Source organism: Leptonychotes weddellii, chromosome 12 (assembly GCF_054177405.1).
Source record: "Leptonychotes weddellii isolate Sample4059 chromosome 12, ASM5417740v2, whole genome shotgun sequence".
Classification (NCBI taxonomy): Eukaryota; Metazoa; Chordata; class Mammalia; order Carnivora; family Phocidae; genus Leptonychotes; species Leptonychotes weddellii.
Window position 1 is genome coordinate 57,362,558 of NC_138380.1, and position 20,930 is coordinate 57,383,487.

The 20,930-nt window shown below is 35.8% G+C and overlaps 1 protein-coding gene across 10 annotated transcripts in view; it reads right to left on the reverse strand.

Annotated features, from left to right (window-relative positions):
* PHF14 (PHD finger protein 14) overlaps nt 1-20,930 on the reverse strand; it is a 195,611-nt gene that overhangs the window by 164,282 nt on the left and 10,399 nt on the right. For all 10 annotated transcript variants that reach the window (XR_014139322.1, XR_014139324.1, XR_014139323.1 and 7 more), the window contains one exon: nt 13,818-13,962. Coding sequence is in view for 7 of the 10 variants with exons in the window: in XM_081800474.1 (XP_081656600.1) it covers nt 13,818-13,962 (145 nt within the window). In the remaining 3 variants the exon portion in view is untranslated. The remainder of the gene's footprint in view (nt 1-13,817; nt 13,963-20,930) is intronic.

Sequence of the window (20,930 nt, forward strand, 5' to 3'; positions counted from 1 at the left end):
AATGATTTAATGTATGGGGATTAACATAAGAATAAAAAAAAACAAAAACAAAAACAATGTGTATTTCCAGGCACCTAGGTGGCTCAGTCAGTTAAGCATCTGCCTTAGGCTCAGGTCATGATCTCAGGGTCCTGGGATCGAGCCCCAAATCGGGCTCCCTGCTCAGTAGGGAGTCTGCTTCTCCCTCTCCCTCTGCCCTGACTCGTGCTCGCTCTTTCTCAAATAAAATCAATAAAATCTGTTTAAAAACATAAAAACAACTTTTATTTCCTTCTACCTACCTAATTCTGAGTAGAAGATGCAAAACTGCATCTTCAATAAGATCACAGAAAAATATTTTTCATTTGGGTACCCATATAAAATAAAATTATAGACATATAAAACCTGTTTCATACAGTGTTTTCATGTTTTCCAATGTGTAAACAGAAAAAATATGTTTCTATGGCCATCTGATTAGGATCAATCTCTGAGTAACACATGCAACTTACACAAATCACATTTAAGGAAAAATGATATAAAACGTATTTACAGTTGTTTTGAATTATACAAGGGTATGGATAATCCAAATCAGTGGGAATTTTCCCCATTCAACTTGTCTCGGGGGAGCAAAAGACCTGCAGTCTTCCATCTTTTAGAGTTATGTAATTTTGGACAAACCACATCTCTGAGGCTGAGTTAAAATGACCTACAAATGTATTTAATAATATCTCTCCTAAATTATTTCTCAGTATAGAAAAAAAACAGGAACCCAAAAGTTGTCATTTAAAAACTTAAAACATTTTTTCTGTTCTTAATATCCTATCACGAAGACCTCTGATTTTTACTCACTAAAAAAAAAAAGACTGTAAAGTAAGACTGTTGTTCGTGAGAAAAGATGTATGATACCTGTAACAAATATGTCCTAAAGTGTAAGAGAACCAAAGTGTCTGCTGACTTATAAAGTTCAAATGGTTGTAACTTGAACATTCTTTACTACTCAATAAACATTCATAAGGATATATTTTTGCATATAATATGAAATAAAAATGGTCTAGGGCTAGTTAACAGCAGACTGAAAATGAATGGGGGGAAAGCATCTCTTAGTAGACCTTATCTCATTTAATGCACAACAGCTAAACTGAAGGGTAACTGCTGGAAAGGGCAGTGCATCATCTAATGCTCGCTCTATCATGCACTATGACACCTATGTGACATTTTTCTTCAGACACAGTGCAATCAGTGTATCAGGATAACTGACATCACAGTCAGGGGTACCCTACTGTTACAAGTCAGTATAAGATTTTGTCACAAAGGTGTTTATACTAAGTGACAAGTTGGAACCCTTTGATTTCAAAAACAAATTTATCTACATTTAGATGAAGTGAGTACTCTGAAAAGTAATTAGACAGTTATACATTTAATAAGCAGTATTTCAAATACTATCTTTTAACAAAATCTCAACTTAAAAACTTCTCTTTATTATGCTTAAGAGTAAGTACATTTAAAAAAAGAAGGGGCACCTGGTGGCTCAGTCAGTTAAGCATCTGACTTCAGCTCAGGTCATGATCTCAGGGTTCTGGGATCCAGCCCTGCGGCATCGCATTGGGCTCCCCGCTCAGCAGGGGGTCTGCTTGTCCCTCTTCCTCTGCCCCTCCCCTCAACTTGTGCTCTGTCTCTTCAAATAAATAATATGGAAGTCTGTCACTTAGGCACCTGAATTTAAAACAAACAAACAAACAAACCAGCAACACTAGCTTCCTATTATGCTTTAGAAAATTTCCCCTTCTGTGGATTAATTTTATATAAAAATTCATTTTGGAACTTAAAAAGTAGTACAGAAAGATCTACAGCTCTAATTGTATAAAAAATGAACATTATATAAACAATGAAAAATACCACAAAGTTTCAAAGTACATGAAAGGGTGGAAAAAATATTTGCAAGGATGGAAAATCTTTGTAACACATATAGCAATGAAAGGATTAACATTAAAACAAAAAGAATTCCAGTAAATCAATGAGAAAAAGACAAGCAAACCTACTGAGAAATGACAAAGGAAATGCACAGCAAGTAACAGAACATAAAATGCAACTGGCCACAAGATACCAAACTTCACTCATAACGTGAACGCATATTTTAATAAAGTGATAGTTTCCAAAAGATTAAAAGAAAATTTGCTAATATGCAGTTATCAAGTACTTTGTACACTGTTGGTAAGAATATCAACAGGTACAATCTTTTTGAAGATCATTCTGGCAATTCTGTCTTTTTAAAAGTTAAAACGCACTTATCTTTTGATTCAGCAATTTCACTTCTAGGAATCTATCCCACAGAAGTTATTACATGAATATATATGACACCTATCTGTTAGTACTATGTAGAAGTGAAAAACTAGAAACAAAAAGAAAAATAAAGATACCATGGTTGAACCATTCTATAGCTAACTATGTACCATTAAAAAGAATAATATATCCCATTTGTACTCACATGAAAAGAATCTCAATATTAACGGGTTAACATATGAGTGAAATACAGCAAGTAACGGGGAAAAAAGTCCCATGGTATTTATCCCACTTATTTAGAGAAAGAGACAGAGAGCATGAGCATATGCATATGTGATGTGTGTATTCACATATGTACATGGGAGCCTACATGAAGGGGCTCTCACTGGTCAAATTTGGACAATTTAAGTATCAGAAAGAGTAATCAGGTAATAGATGATAACATATAAGAGCACAATAATAACTGAAAAGGAAAAAAGGGAGAAGTTCTCTACAAAATAAATGCTGCCTATTAATGTAGAGGAATGACAGAATTAAAAATCCCCATCTTGGAGCTACATATATAACTGATTCTGACAAGAACCCTAATACCACTATGCAAAAGGCTATTAGGGAACAGAATATTAACAAAGTCTCAAAGTTATTACCTCAGATTACTTGTTAATTAACAAAAGAAAAACAAATGGCTTTAAAATGGAGTTCTAGTTGACACCACCTTAACTACCACCAAAAATTCAATAAACTGGCATCATACTTTTTTGATGTGGTATAACGGGAGGTAAACATCATCAACATAGTACTTTCGCCAAAAAATGTTTAAACTAAATCTAATCATGAGAAAAAAACCAGACAAATCTAGATTGAGGGAAATTTTACAAGTTATTCTAAAAACTGGCTTATATTCTTCAACACATGGTCATGAAAGACACAAAAAGACAGAAAATTTGTTTTAGGTTAAAGGAGATTAAGACACAAAAAGCAACACAGTAATACATGAATGGATCCTGGATCAGGAGCAGGGCAATACCACAGTGATAACAGAGGTATAAAGGTCACAAGAAAAGTTTGCATAGGGGCGCCTGCGTGGCTCAGTCAGTTCAATGACCAACTCTTGATTTCGCCTCAGGTCATGATCTCAGGGCTGTGGGATCGAGCCCCACATCGGGCTCCATGCTAAACTCGGCATCTGCTTGAGATTCTCTCTCCTCTCCCCTTACCCCTCCCCCCACTCATGTGCACGCGCGCTCTCTCTCTCCCTCTCTCTCAAATAAAATCTTGGAAAAAAAAAAAGTTTGCATATTACCAGCCATTAAATGTTTTAAAAAATGTGTTTGTGTATCTGAATGCTCATGAGAATGCAAGACAAGTCTAGAATACACACCAAAGTTTAAAGTATGTTTATCTCTAGGTGGTATGATCATGGAAGATGTTTTCTTTAGTTCATTTTTACTGATATGTTCTACAATGAAAATGTATTCATGTAATATAATAAAGTTAAATGAATAGCACCTGTATGGGGGTTAGAGAGTACCAGAGAGGGAAAGATGTGAATACAGACCAAACTGTTAATGGTAATTTCCTATGCAAAAAGAAGAATTCAGATAAAGGACAGTAATTCATTGTTCTACTTTATGTACTTATATATTTGCAACTTTTGTGTTTATATGCTACTTACATTTAATAGGAAATATTTTAATAAAAAATGATTTTTCAAATCTCCTAACAAGATAAGACAATGGTAAACACTAATTTAACACCTATACATTTAGATTATATTTGTGGAATAGAAGGCATCTGGATAGAGGCAATAGTGTAAGTGAAAGCCCTCTAATACTGGAAAAGTCATTCAAATGGCAGGTTATGAAATCTAAAAGAGTCCTGTGAGTGCAAACTTTAATCTAAAGGGACAAAATAATTTTAAATAGGGGAATAATATGAACAGATGTGAATTTCAGAAAAATCAGCCCTGAAGACAGTAGGAGAACCAGAGCAAGAAGAGGTGCATCTGTTTAGAAGTTTACACCCTAGCTCCCATCTGCCTCGAGTCTCAACCTTCTATCGTCTTGGTCCATTATTTTTTGTCTTCAGAGTTTAGTTTTTATCTCTTCTTGCCTTGTTCCCAACCATTTCTATAAGAAATAAAAAAGTCTAAACTTTTAAAAATCTTATTGTGAGTCTTACCCACCTTATACCAGAAAGTATACTTTATTCTACATTGCCCTGGCTCCTTTCCATGACCTATATCTGCAGCTGTCTTAAGCTCCGGCATGACAACCGCCTACCCATTCTTTATCTCTCTCAAATTTTACTTCCTTCTAAACCAATGTCTCTCAAAGGATGATCTTCCCCACCTTCTGCAAGAGAATCCCAACGCACCTTTTAAAACTGTAGATACTAGAGCCCCACCCCAGACCTACTGAATTGGGAATCTCAGGAGTAGTACCCAAGAATCTGTTTTAAAAAAGCACCTCAGGGCGCCTGGGTGGCTCAGTTGGTTAAGCGACTGCCTTCAGCTCAGGTCATGATTCTGGAGTCCCGGGATCGAGTCCCGCATCGGGCTCCCTGCTCGGCAGGGAGTCTGCTTCTCCCTCTGACCTTCCTCCTTCTCATGCTCTCTGTCTCTCATTCTCTCTCTCTCAAATAAATAAATAAAATCTTAAAAAAAAATAAAAAATAAAAAAGCACCTCAGGCGGTTCCTGGGTGGCTAGTCAGTTAAGCCACTGACTGTTGATTTCAGCTCAGGTCATGATCTCAGGATCTTGAGATAAAGCGGGGCATTAATCTCTGGTGAGCGGGAGCCCACTTGAGATTCTCTCTCTCCTCTCCCTCTGCCCCTCCCTCCAGCACGCACACGTGCTCTCTAAAATAAATACATCTTAAAAAAAAAAAAAAAAGAAAAAAATCAAGTACCTCAGGTGATAATCTTTTCCACTATAAAATCTGAGACCACTGGAGAGAACATCAGACAATTATCTGTATTCTAAAAAGCATTAATATTTATTTTGTATACACCAAATATCAGCCACAACCATGGCAGAAACAGAAACATACAGGAGATTTAGACCCTACGTAAAAAACACAGGAACTTGTTAAACAAGATATCCACAGATTCCAATCCTTATATAGGTATAGTGGCTTCAATCATTCAAGACTATACCTCTAACCAACTTATTATCCCTAATTCACATAGTTGGCAACAAAATGAGCTAAAGAAAACATCTTCCATGATCATACTACCTAGAGATAAACATACTTTAAACTTTGATGTGTATTCTTCCAGATTTGTCTTGCTTTCTCATGTGCATACAGATATACAGACAAAAGTATTTGCCACTGATTATTTACCACAGAATAAAAAAAAAATCATCAAGGTTTTACTTCACATTCTCTTTAAAAAAATAAATAAGATTATACCCATTTTATGCATATATAAAATATCTCTAAATTGTCTTACACCCATTTCTAAAAATAAACAAAATTTATGATTTTGTGCTGAAAATATTTTTCATAAGTATAATTTGTCTCTACAAACACAAAGTAATCTCTGCTTCGATGAGCTTAATTTTTTAAATTTTGTTTAAATTCAATTAGCCAACATATAGTACATCATTAGTTTCAGATGGAGAGTTCAATAATTCATCAGTTGCAATATAACACCCAGTGCTCATCACATCACATGCCCTCTTAAATGCCCATCACCCAATTGCCCCAGCCCTCCATCTACCTCCCCTCCAGCAACTCTCAGTTTATTACCTAGAGTTAAGAGCCTCTCATGGTTTGTCTCCTTCTCTGATTACTTTCAATTTAGTTTTCCCTCCCTTCCCCTATGATCCTCTGTGCTGCTTCTTATATTCCACATATGAGTGAAACCATATGATAATTGTCTTTCCCGGATGGACTTATTTCACTCAGCATAATACCCTCCAGTTCCTCGATGAGCTTATTTTAATGAACAGGAGCATAACACTAAAAAGCAAACACATAATAGGAGCCTTGAAAAAGTGATTTCTAAATGCAAAGAAAAAGTTGCATTAATAGCCCATAAATAAATCTAATAGTATAAAATGTGGTAAAAATCATAAATACCTTAAAATTTCACAGAACTAAGAAGCAGTAAGGTAAATACAATATATTCAGAAATATATATGTTAGTGCAAGGATTAGCAGCCTATTGCTTGCTTATCAAAATGTTAGCTAGGATGCAACAGAAAGTTACTCAAATAAGAGGGCTGAACATTACCAGCAGAAAGGGAGGAAAAGGGACAAAAGCAGGGAAGGAGTGTGTTTTATTTTGCAGAACTGACAGTTCCAGCCAAGGAAACACCCAACTAGGTGTTTCACCTGACAGGTGTGTCTTGCCAGGTGTGTCTTACCTGACAGCTCCTTAGGAGAGCCAGTTTGAGCTGGGTTGGAGGTGAGGACCTGCACAAAAGCCCCCTGAATTATCATAAAGTTATACTTAGCTCATTATAATACTAAAATCTTCTCCTATGGGTGGAGTTTTCTGCCATTTTTTGAACATATGATGTATCCACTAGCATGCTGACATATTAAGCATGTACAATTGAACCAGAAGTGCCCATACAAGTTCCCTGCCCCCCACCCCCTAATACTGAATAAAAGCTTCCTGTACTAACCCCATGGGAGACAGTACTATAAGAGCTATCTCCCTGTCCCCTTACTTGTAACAATAAAAAGTTCTTCGCTTTCAACCCTTCCTTGGGTGTGTTCAATTTGATGCACCAATGAACCTCTTGAAATCAGCTACAAAAAGAGAACATGCAATTGACTCACAAGTCACCTAGATTTGCCAATAAGGTATGATGTACTCAATACACCCATAGCAAAGAATTTATAACTCACTTAAAAAACGTTATTCTTTGCTCTTATTTTACATGTTTTCTTTCCCCTATTATATAAAAACAGCAGAGACTATATCTGGTACATCCTCCTGTTTGCTAGCCCCAAATCTTACATTTAAATATTTATAGAATCAAGGTAACAAAAGAAATTCGTTTAAATAGTAATTAATGTTTACATCAACATCACAGAGAAAGTTGTGCTCACCAAATCTCTCTTCAATCCTCTCTAGATGGTAAAAAGAGCAACACTAGAGAGACAGAAATGCTGATGGGATCTATGACTCAAAAGACAGTAACAGGGAAGTCTGGCGGGGGTGGGGGGCGCGGGATACAAAAAAGAAATTTCAATACTTTCAGTGGTTTATGTACATAATAGCTATTGCTATGGTCAACAGAAGGCAGGTCCAAGAGGGACTCATGCATTAGAGCCCTTTGTCTCTTAGTCCTCAGTATAGAGAACTAGTAGGATCCCCAGTGATTCCGTTAACCCTTTCCCCTGCTTCATTAGACTCTGATTTTTGTTTAAGTTTCTCCTTTGTTACTCTGGGAACCTGATAAAGAGTATCAGTTGTGTTACTTGGAAATATTGCTTATGGTAAAAAGGACCCCATTGGCAGACTGCATCTGAACTGAAAGTAACAATAAATGGGGATAAGTAGGGGAGAATGACATAGCCCAAAGAAGATGGCTCCCAAATGACTGTGAGCTGCTTGCTGTAGGGACTACTACAAAGACTCACAAAAAGGAAGGCATGAGGTTGCCTTGGTGGCAAGCTGTGATTCTGTTCTTCTATCCTTCTGAATAAACTAGTGCTAAATGGGCCCAATGATAATCTTGAAAATATTCAAGTTTAGCTACCCTGATAAGCATTGCAGGGCTACTTCTTTGTATTATCAACAGAGCTAATGCTTTAATGTGTATATGAAACATCTTGGGATTTTGTCAAAATAGATTGATTCAGAAGGGACTTGGTCTGTGATTCTGCATTTCTAACAAGCTCCCAGGTTATATAAATGCTACTGCTTAATGCTGTGGATCCATGGACCCTACTCTGAGTAGCAACACTTTAAAAAAAAAAAATACTGAAATAGGTAAGACTGACATTTTAATTTAAATACTATGAGTTGTGGGGGCGCCTGGGTAGTGCATTCAGTTGAGCCTCTGACTCTTGGTTTTGGCTTGGGTCGTCCTGAGATGGAGCCAGCTTGGGATTCTCTCTCCCTCTCCCTCTGCCCTTCCTGCTGATTCGCGTGTGTGCGCTTGCTTTCTCTCTTTCCCTCAAAATAGATGGATAAATCTTTTAAAAATAATAAATACTATGAGTTGAACATTTTTTAAAACTTATTTATCTACCAATCACTTTAGATGTAGCAAGAGTTCAGTTATATAGGGGGAAAGACCTTAAAAATTAAAATAATTAAGCAGTCATGAAAGCTCCCATTAGGATAGTGAAGAACTGACACTTCTAACAAGCTGCTGACCCCATTTTAGAGAAAAACAAAACTAAAAATTAAAAAGGACTACGAACATGGTACACCTAGAAAGAGACTAAAAAACAAAAAATCTAAATTATTTGGACCAAATCACATGTCACTGTTTATTTTTTCAACCCAGGCTTTAATTAACACAGGCTGGCAACAGTGTGATGACCCAAAAAGGGACCAGAAAATTATATACTGATCATGCTACACATTATTATACTAAGAATTACCATCATTACACTTAACCAGAAGAGAAAATCCACCATCTAACCAATGAATATTAAGCAGGGTTTTTTGTTTTTGTTTTTATTTTTATTTTTCTATTAGTAGACTCAACTGATATAAAGCCAATGGAAGATGAAAAATTCTTCACAGATCTATTAATCAATATACTTTCTTTCTGAAACTACCTAAGTATTACCCAAAAACACTTAAATGGAGAGTCAGGAGTATATCTTATCAAAACAACCCCTTCTCAAACATAGTACTCAGTGATATTTGGTAAAGGAATCTTTTAGACTAGTCAGACAAAAATAACCTACAGGAAATTAAGTTAAAAGGAAAAATGTATTTATGTAATGTATTTATGAGAAATACATTAATCTTTAATAACACTTTTGCCCTTGGGGCGCCTGGGTGGCTCAGTCTGTTAAGCGTCTGCCTTCAGCTCAGGTCATGATCCCAGGGCCCTGGGATGGAGGCTTGAATCAGGCTCCCTGCTCAGCAGAGTCCGCTTCTCCCTCTCCTTCTGCCCCTCCCCCCAACTAGTACACATAAACACACAGTGGCTTGTGCTCTCAAGTAAATAAATAAAATCTTTTAAAGAAATAACTAACAGTTCTCCCCTAAAGCAAAACAGATAATTAAAAATCACCAGAACTAGGAATTTTTCAAGCTATTAGCTCTAACTCTACTAAGAAACCACGGGGGAAAAAAAAAAAGAAAAGAAAATTATATAATCACAATTACACATCAGAAACTCCAAGATTAACAAAGGAAATGGGAAATTATACTAGAGGGAAAAAGTTGTAACATAATTTTTTTAAAAAACTCTCAAGATTTATGTTTTACTTTTGATTTATACTTTGCACTTTCAATTTATCTGAAGTTCACAGAATTCCCAACACTACCAACAAAGAAATTATACCACAACATAAAGATTCTCCTAAAGATGTAGAAAACTGTTCAGTTTCCCCACCTAGTTTTCCTTATTTATTTATTCCACATATTAGCTACACATCAGCAGCACAGCAGCTGCTTTTGATGTTTACCTATTCTGCACCTGCTCCAAGGAATTTGAACCATGCGGGGCGAAAACAAAAAACAAAAAAAAAACAGACATACACACAACTATGTTGACTGGTCTGTTTAATTCATTACCACTAATCACAAGTGGTCCTTTATAGCTGTCAATAAAATATATATATATGTATACACACATACAATATTATGCCAATATTTCCCTAGTCCACTTCATTCTCCCAAATAACTATTTTATACCAACCTCTCTTCCCCAATCTCCCAACATCTCCCCCACCTCCACTCTCTGCTAATGACTTTGCTTCCCATTTCACCGAGACAACAAGAAGCATTCAAAACTAAGTTGCACATGCTCTGACCACCACATCTAACAACCTACCTACATCTGTATATATCCTTTTCCCTCTGGTTACTATGGCTACTCATATTTACTCAATCTCTTCACTTGGTGCTGGATCCCATCCCCTCTAGCCTTGTACTCAAAGCCCTTGCTCCAGCAACTGCTTCCTTTTCTCTCCTTATCTCAATTGTCAACTCTCCCTTTCCACTGGTCACTTCCCTGTTAGTATAGTATACTAACATGCTATATAATCTCTGCATCTGTGATAGGCAGCTTCTAAGATGGCCCCCAATGATCAGTGCCCTTCGTATTAACAATTTTAGAATGTGCCCTCCTACATTTAAATTTAAGTAGGATTGGTCTGTGTGAACAATATGCAGAAATTACAGTGTATATTTCCAAATTAGGTTACAAAAGACACTAGCTCTCTCATATGACTGCTTCTATCTCTTTCTCTCTCTGATCATGAGGCCTCAGTATGGCCACCCATCAGTTACACCTATTCTGGCTCCATGTGTCCACAGCCTAAGAAACACACAAAACCCATGGCTATTCTGTAGGTTAAGTGGAGAACTAAAGCTGTAACCAGGCATACTTATCTCTGGATCTGTCCAAGAGAGTGTGTGTTTGGCCCCGGGTCCTGCCTATGTGGGCTCTGGTCCTCATAACCATACCTTCAGCAGGGAAGGCTGAAAAGGCAGAGAGAGGCAGGACATACAATACAAACTCCGTGTACCCCAGGATTCAGGTGATCATTCCACCAACTTGTACTCTATCATAAGCATGTTAACTAATCTTGTATTTTTCCCCTTGCTTTTCTCCATGTATTTTCCTCTTATTTAATAAACCATGTAATATAAGCATTTTGTCCATGAACCTTTTCTCCTATAACCTTTGGGATGGCTTGCCTGGTAGTATACTCAGGAGTCTACCACTGCATTAGGATAATTTGCCACATGACATAGGTCTTTATCTGACTCTAGAAACAGAATTTGACAGTTACTCACTTTCTCTGTTTGAAACATTTTCCTTACTTAGCCTCTGGGTCATTACTCCTGGTTCTCCTCCTATCCCATTGGCCATGTGATTTCCATCTCCTCTGAAATGCTAGAACCACCTTACTACTCCCTAGATAGCATATCCAGTTTCACAGCTTTAAATAACATCTACAGGCTGATGAGTCCCAAATTTTTATCTCTAGTCCCAACATTACTAAACTCCAGACCATTTAAAACCAAACTTTTACTATCTACCTCAAAACCTTTTCCTCTCTTACAACATTGCAATGGTCTCCGAAATGCTTTCCGATTCCCAACTTAGACCCACTTCAGTCCACTCCCAACCCAGCAGAGTGATCCTTCCCAAACATAAATCAAATCATATTAAGCCTCTGCCCAAAATTCATCCATTACAGTCAAATCTAAAATCTATGACCTGCAAGGCCTTACCTGGTTTGCTCCCATCTCTACCCCCACCACTCACCAGCTTGCTCACTTAGTTCCTGCCATGATATAAACACTCCAACTGTGTTCCCATTTCAAGATCTTTACACTTGGTACTCCTTCCTCCTAGGGTGCTCTTTCCCCAAAGAGTTGCATGACTTGCTTCTTAACATCCTTCAGGTCACTGCTCAAATATCACCTTATTAAAGAGGATTTTCCTTTTCATCTTTTATAAATACAAACTTCCACCTGCCCACTCAACCTCCCCACCCCAACCCACAGCATCTCCCATACTGCTTATCCTGCCCTATTTTTCTTCATAGTTCAGACTATGATCTGATATATATTTATTTATTATTTTTTCATTGCCTGTCTTACTAGATATTAAGCTCCATGAGGTCAGCAATTTCTATAGTTTATTTTACTTGCCTAAAATCTTCAGAATGCGTAGCACATAGAAGGTACTCAACAAACATGACTGAAAAAATAAGTGAATGAGTAGGATGAATAGGCGAAATTTCTATAGTGAGCCTTAGCAGCAAGAAGTGCAGCTTTATACGAGGGCAAGAGGGTGCTGGCTGAAGCAGCACAGGCTCTGCAGGCTCTTAAGCCCAGCAGACTCCCAGAACTATTTGGAAGAAGGGCTGTAACACCAAAAGAGCGGTAAGGACAAGGCCACAGAAAAACTGTTCTGCGGTGATCGTGGCCCTGCAGGAAAAAATTAACTGAGAGGAAGAAATAACAACTTTACCAGAGAGAAACCTGAAAGATACCGTCTCGACCAAGTGATAAGTAACATCACCAGTAATGGGAAAAGTAAGTACTATGTGCTTCTTAATAGGATACACTGAAAACACAACATAACTTCTGTGGCATTTCTGCCAAAAGCATGTCACCTGAATCTAACCATGAGAAAAGAAAAAACTACTATTAAGGACATTCTATAAATGAGCTGGCCTGTATTCTTCAAAAATGCCAACGGCATGAAACACAAGGACTCAAGAAATATTCTAGATTAAAGGTGACCAAATAGACATAATGACTGAATGTAATGCATAAACCTGGATTTTATTTTGCTAGAGCGGACATTATAGGGATAATTGGCAAAATGTGAACAGAATTAGTAGATTAGATAGCTGAATTCAAACAACGCTAAGTTCCTGACTTTGATAATTATATGGTTATGTAAGAAAATGCCCTTGTTAAGAAATACACACTGAGGTATTTAGTGGTAGAAGGGGACGTTATGTCTACAGTTTATTCTCATAAGAGTTGAAAACAAAATTGCTGTATCAGAGAAAATAAAACAGCAAAACGTTACCATTTGGGAAATCTGAGTGAAGAGTATATGGGAATTCTTTGTAGTACTCTTAAAAAAGTTTTCTGTAAGTCAGAAATTATGTCAAAATAAAAAAAATTTTTAAGTGAAAAAACAAGCAAAAAACCTAACAAAAGAGGTTCAAAATAATTGGGAAAAGTATTTTTTTTTTTTTTTAAAGATTTTATTTATTTATTTGAGACAGAGAGAATGAGAGAGACAGAGAGCACATGAGAGGGAGGAGGGTCAGAAGGAGGAGCAGACTCCCTGCCGAGCAGGGAGCCCGATGCGGGACTCGATCCCGGGACTCCAGGATCATGACCTGAGCCGAAGGCAGTCGCTTAACCAACTGAGCCACCCAGGCGCCCCGGGAAAAGTATTTTCAATATATTAGCTTCTATTTCAGATTTTAAAAGATAATCTCTCTAAATACTCAAGTTTAAAATTAAAAATTATATCCACAAAAGAAAAAACTATGTATCACTAGATTCAGAATGTAATTTTTTAAATACATTATCTACCAGGCTAACATACTAGACTTTTCCCTGTATCTAAATTTCATTTGAAACAAATGCCATGAAGGAAACTATCATAACACTGATTTTCAAAGAAATACTGTGATTTCCATATAGTATTTCTATTTCAGTTATTTAAAACACATTTTAAATTAACATAACCCGAAAAATAACACCCAGGATACTTTGAGGATTCAATATGTCCTACTTCAACTGAAAAACCATGAAATACTATAGAAAAACTTTACAACAGTACAAATGTAAAAGAGCTGATTTTACTTATTTATATTCAGTGTCAATTAGCTGTTTCAAAAAGGAGACAAAACAAAGCAAAATTACCTTCATGGACTGTAATGCCACAATTGTCACACTGAATTATTTCATCAGCATCCTCGCTATTATCTCCAAGACAAACACAGCAAATCAGAATGTGGTCCATTTTTTGAGAACTCCAGTTTTGACTCTTCTCAAGAATCAGCGAGTCCTAATATTAAAACATACCAGAAAATCACATATTTAAATTAAAAAATAATTTTAATAACTATAATCCTCAAAGTTGTTTTATGCATTTCTAAAATTATGTTGCATTCTCCATTATTTTAGTAATTTAGTTTGAAATTTAGTAATTTCAAAACACTTGAAAAGTCCATCTCTTTGTCAAATGACCCTCTAAGCACCTTTTAACTTTTCATTTTCTCTGCAAGTTCCATATTCTCCCTCCTTTAAGAAATCAAAGAGCAAGCATACAACTGACGACTCTTCATCTGCTTTGCCATTCTGGATTATAGTCTGACCCTTAAACTAGAAGAAAGGAAAAATTAACCCACAGGTAATTATTAATCCTACAATGGATTTAAAAAGTATAAGACATGGTTCCTACACTTTGGAAGCTTATAATCCTGCTTTAAGGGAGACAAGACACACATATATCAAACAAGAAAAAATCAATCCAAGATAACATATAAGCAAATATGTACGTGATGGCATAATTACAGACTCTATACTCCTTAATTGCTGAGGAATTCAGAAGTTTCAGGTCATCAAACTACTGGATGATAGATCCAAGAGAGCCTGCAAAGGCATATCTGTATATACAGGTACAGAAAACCATCTAAAAAAGGATCCAGGTTGTCTAGTTGCTAAAGCATGAAGTATTCTATTAGGTTTGTATCAAGAAATATCTAGTATAGGGTGCCTGACTCAGTCGGTTGAGCATCTGCCTTCAGATTGGGTCATGATCCCAGGGTCCTGGGATCGAGTCCCACGTTGGGCTCCCTGCTCCGCGGAGAGCCTGCTTCTCCCTCTGCCTCCCTCCCTCTCTCTGTCTCTCATGAATAAAGAAAATCTTAAAAAAAAAAATCTAGTATAAACTGATAATAAAGATACTGAGCTAACTATAATATAAAAGGAAAAAGGAAGACATAATAAAGATAAAATTTCAAGAAGGAAAAGAATTTGCTTTGTTTAAACTGCATTACAGATTTAAACTTGAAATGATTAACAATATAATGATTCTTATATTATTAGACTGGGCATTATATAAGATAGCACTTGAGTTTATGTTTTCATTTAAGAACCTAACCACTTTTTTTTATATTCTTTTAAACAGACCAACATCCACAGGTAACACATAGAGTCATCATTTCATAGCAATCTGTAAATGACATCTGAATGACATTTGAATGTCACATCAATAACATTTTTTTTTAAATTCTGTGTTATACATCTAAACTTGCAGCTATCTGTAAAACAAATCAGAAAAGAATGCAAAGTCAACAAGGAGGCGGTGTCCTTGCTCTAGAGAATCCTAGTACTTTAAAATTGTGTATTTTGGGGTGCCTGGGTGGCTCAGTCGTTGGGTATCTGCCTTCGGCTCAGGTCATGATCCCAGGACGCTGGGATCGAGCCCTGCCATCGGGCTCCGTGCTCCTTGGAAAGCCTGCTTCTCCCTCTCCCATTCCCCCTGCTTGTGTTCCCTATCTTGCTGGGTCTCTCTCTGTCAAATAAATAATAATAAAATCTTAAAAAAAAAAAAAATACTTACCTTTAAAAAAATAAAATAAAATTGTATATTTTGTTTTGTTTTTTTTTTTTTTTGCTCCTCTTTGTTAAAAAACCAAAGTAGTTTGTGAGCTTTGGACATGAGTACCAAATAAAGGTAAAACCTTCCTAAAAAGAAAACTCATGGTTTATAGTACTTTCGTACATTGAGCAAAACGAAAATCTACCCAAATGTTCACCCCATTAGCTATGCTTCAAATTTAAAAGCATTTGACTTAAAGTCTAATGTTCTTGGGTTTCATTCTCAGTTCTCATTTAATAACTGTTGAACCTCGAAGCAACAGTTTTCTCATCTGTAAAATGGGATGGCAAAAGTAGTAACTACCTGATGAGACTGTTGTGAAAATTAAGATAATTGTATGGTAAAAATGTTCCTGAGATATACTAGGTACTCAATAATAATGTTCATTTCCATTCTCCTTTCCTAGTTCTTTGTAGGTGGTTCAAGAAGAGGAATATGAGCTGATCATTTATTATACTGAGGAATCTTCCTTGGAATCCCCCCAAAAGTTGTGACCCTCAATAAGTACTGCTACTTTAAATATTTTCCTATGCTAAGTCCCAAAAGACTTTTTTCCCAAAATACCACATCTAGGTTAAAAAAAAAAATCACAAACTAGAAAAAGATCTAGCCAATAACTAAAGTTTGATGATTGACAGGCTACTCGTGTAAAATGGGTTCTGTCAATACTTTTCTGGTGGAATTACAACGAATGAGCCCTTAAAAAAAGGTTTGCCCATGTGGGGAATAAGTAAATTTCTATGGATCAGAAAAACAAGCATTAATAGGTAGCTCTAATTCCATTATTTCCCTGTTCTTCCATTTTGCTCAGAAAAAACAATAAATGTCTAAATTGTGTATCTGTACAATTTCTCTCTACACATACTATCATTTAGAGGCAGAGAAAACAAAATCAACTGGTATTTCTGGGATCCCCATCATTTGAGACTCTTACCAGAAATGTAATGCAGAGAGAGAGAAATGGGGGGAACTTGAGCCCCACCAAATAAATGACTGACAGATAATGCTTCAGTGGGAAAATCTTAGTAACACATTCTCTTAAAAAATTATGTTCTAAGTTGTCTTTAATACATCAAATAAGGGTTTGAGCACACTTATCAGAATATAAAAGCAAATTTAGTAACAATTTTTATCAGCATATTTCTGAAGATGTGTATCATTTTTTTAGCTTCTGGGCAAAATAGTCAAGCTAAAGTTTTTACCAAAAAATGTATTATTTGAAAATATGGTTTTTACATAAAAATAAGAATTGGGAAAGTAGGTTTTGAATGGCACAAGAGTATCACCTAGGATAGAACTTTAATATTATGTCATAACTTAATGGAATCTAAGGGCAATTAGAAGAATAAATGGGGCACTATAGTAATAAACCAATGACTATAGTAAACTAATTCATTTTTTTCCCTTGGGATTTAAAATTTACACCTAAAATGATATTGTCCATGGGTTTAGCGTTTATTTATGTAATCCACAAAGATGATTATAAATAATAATATACAACAGGGTAAATTCTAAGTTTTATGTGTGTTTAATAAAAGGGAATTCCTGAACACTTCATGCAAAACAAGAATTAAAAGAATCCTATTGCTCTGAATATGAGAAAAACTTACTACACCAAAAAGTTTGAGCAATAGGTCTCCAAGTTTTTAAAGAAAATTAAATTCTCAAGAATCTGAAGTAATTTTTGTACAATATTTCAAACTATCTTTTTATGTATTAAAGCAGTTGTTTTAAGGGCGCCTGGGTGGCTCAGCTGGTTAAGCATGTGCCTTTGGCTCAGGTCAATGATCCCAGGGTCCTGGGATCAAGTCCTACATTGGGCTCCCTGCTTGGCGGGGAGTCTGCTTCTCCCTCTACCCTTCCCCCCTGCTTGTGCTCTCTCACTCTCTCTCCAGTAAATAAAATCTTTAAAAAAAAAAAAAAGCAGTTCTGGGGTGCCTTGGTGGTCAGTCGGTTAAGCATCTGCCTTTGGCTCAGGTCATGATCCCGGGGTCCTGGGATGTAGCCCCACCATCAGAGAATTTGATTCTCTCTCTCTCTCTCTCTCTCTACCTCTGCCCCTCCCCACTGCTTATTCTCTCTCAAGTAAATAAAATCTTAAAAAAAAAAAAAGCAGTTGTTTTATTTTGAAATGTATAAAAAGCAATTGATACTTAAGTCAGAAACCCCAAATAGAAGTGGCTATTTATAAATTTTGGCAAAAATTTTAATTACCAAAAATCAGATGACAATTGCCATTTCTTCACATCCATTTAACATCTAATAATCCATTTAACATAAGAGAGCCTTTTATGAAAAGAAACCAAAAAACTTCCACCTGAAAATTTCTACTAAATTATCTTCTATCAAATATTAATCCTCAACCAAAGCTCTAGTTCCAAAGTCCTGAAAATGTGAACCATTCTCTGAAAATGCTACACACCCATCCCCAAAAGATTTACTTCAGAAAATGTGAACCATTCTCTGAAAATGCTACACACCCATCCCCAAAAGATTTACTTCAGAAAACCAAAAAGCAATATAACATCAGTTAATCTCAAAAGCATCAAGATAAAAGTTTGAAAGTGGCATATAATGATACTCCAAGGAGATTGTTCAGACTGCACTAAATTAAAAAAATGTCATTAATTCTATAGGCCAAGGAAAGTGTCCATATGTAGAAAATGTAGGTTTATCAAATGTCCAATTGTAGAACAGTAGTTCTCAATGTGTGGTCTATGGACTCTGCTTCATAGGGTCCACAAGCTAAAGGCTATTTTCATACTAATACTGAGGTTGTTTGCCTTTTTCACTCTCTCTCATGCATTTATGATGTAGTCTTCCAGAACTATACAACAGGGGATAGGGTCATCAATCTGACAACCTGTATGCTTCTGTATGTCTTAATTTTTGAAATTCCTCAGTTTTAATTTGAAATGGTAAATAACAAAAGCTATAACCTACAGGGTACCTGGGTGGCTCAGATGGTTAAGCATCTGCCTTCGGCTCAGGTCATAATCCCAGGGTCCTGGGATCGAGTCCCTTAAGAGTCAATAAAAGTCCCCCTGCTCAAAAGAAAAAAATCAAATTCCCTAAAAAACTTCAAAATTATTAAAGCTTCTGACATCACTTACATGATGTCCAACATCATTTCCCTATAAAAGCACTTGACGTAACAGCCAAGAAAGTCTGCTGTTTATAAACTAAATATAATTCAATTATGTATTTCTAAAACCACACTTTCAGCTATCTCTACTACAAAGCAGTACTTGAAAACCTAAAGTAAAAGAGAAAAATAAAACTTCAAATATAATCAAATATATCTGTATTAACTAAAAGATAATTGATACCTTAATGCCAAAGTATCTACCTAAAATGACCAGGAAGATTAAGATACAAACAATGGCCATAAAGCAACAAGAATTACCGTTAGTCATCTTTTTTACAAAATCAAGAGCATATGAACAGGAAATTTAGAAATGTAAGATAAAATAATAATCCCGATTATTGTTTATTAAAATTTGTCATCTAATTTGAGTGACAAATAGAAGTAGAATCATCAAAAATTACTGGTGTTGGGGAAAACAGTTACCAAGATTTCGGGTAGAATATTATTGAGTTAAAATTAACTTTCTATCAGTTCTTCTGCATTTCTGCATAGGGTAAAACAAAAGGAAAATTAACATAAATTAACAAGAGAAATTAATTTAGCTACTGTAAGAAGAAAGTTCTTGACAACTTTATGGAGGCACATTTCCAAGAAATGCTCTGGAATCACATTCCTTTGGGACTTAACCTAAATATATGAAGTCCCATTATTTACTAAAGTCTCTCCTGGTAGAAAAAAACCTAAACAGCACATGTGGCCTTCCAATGCATCATAAAGGACAGTCTACAACCTCCTAAGCAATAATTTATGTATTACAGATTATTAATAAATGGATAATATGTATACATTTTACCTGGCAAATTCCTAAACATCTGCAGGTATTCCCCACACCATCACATAAAATCTAACTCTGCCTTTATCATTAGCCAGCCTACTTTTGTGAATGTCAGGCTAATAAAAATGAAGAAAGTAATGCTGCCAAAGGTAATCTTATTCAGTAGATATCGACTACTAAATGCTATAAAATAAACTGGATACAAGCCTACATCACATATGAACAACTGATTTTTCCGTATTTCTATTTCCCTAAATTGGCACTGGGAATATGGAACTGTTTGTGCTACAGCATATAAATATTGTATTATATTCCAAATGACAATTTCCCGTTACCTAAAGATAAGAATTTAGATAGATAGCACTGGAGGCAGGCAACATTCTTCATATGAAAGTGGATAACCTAGAAGTTAACCAATGTTTATAATATATATATTTATTATAACCTGCTGTTTCATCACTACTGACATATAAGCCCCTCAGAGCCTGTTACTTATTATTTTGGCAAGAAAAAAATCACCAAGTTTTTAAATGAAACTTACTTAAAATAGGTAATCACTGCTATGTAAAACTTGTAAGTAGAAGAAATGTAAAAGAATACAGCATAGAAGGAAAATCCTTCTACCAGTTTAACCTTTTTCAATGATATGAAAAAACAAAAAATAAGTGCTTGCTAAAGAACTGAATTTCTGTGACGACAAATGCATTAACAGAAATGACAGACTTTATTATAGTTCTACATGTTGATGTAACAGGTACATCTACATGTAAGACGACAACTCAATCTTGCTTTTGAAGAAAAACATATACATAAACACACAGACAAAGAGACACAAATGTGTTTGACTGAAGAATCTTGAATGTTGCATCTTGGGCCCAAAGGATAAACCTAACTTTCGGTAGTAGAACTTCAAGTGGAAGAACTGAGTCATTACTGTAGTTTTAGGAAAGAAATGTTTGTCTTATGATAGGAGTGTTTGATTTTTCTTTTTCATTTCTTTGTAGAGAGAACTTATTCACTAAATATATGTAAACATATAGTTCTTATTTACTCCCATACATTTAAAGCAAAGACTTGGTGACTATTCAGATGATGAGTGCTACAACTGGTAAAGGAATTAACCTTAAAATCAATCTCTAAAAGTCTGAGGCAATCATTAAGCTGTTTGTTGTCCTGCTCTAAAGTAGTCTAGAAGTCTAAATTTTCATGTGGACATAGCTAAGTTGAAACAAAGGTGACCTCTGTTTTCATACTCCACTCAGCACCATTCAGCAGCCCTATGAAGAATGGGGTGAGAGGATAGAAAGGGGAAAGGAAAGGAAAACTACCATATTCCTAGTCTATGGATATAAAAATATTTCTCTAACTACAAAGACTGTGAGCTCCTTGAGGACGGTGATTATGAGCTCCTTGAGGACGGTGACAAATAGTAGATACTCAATAAAG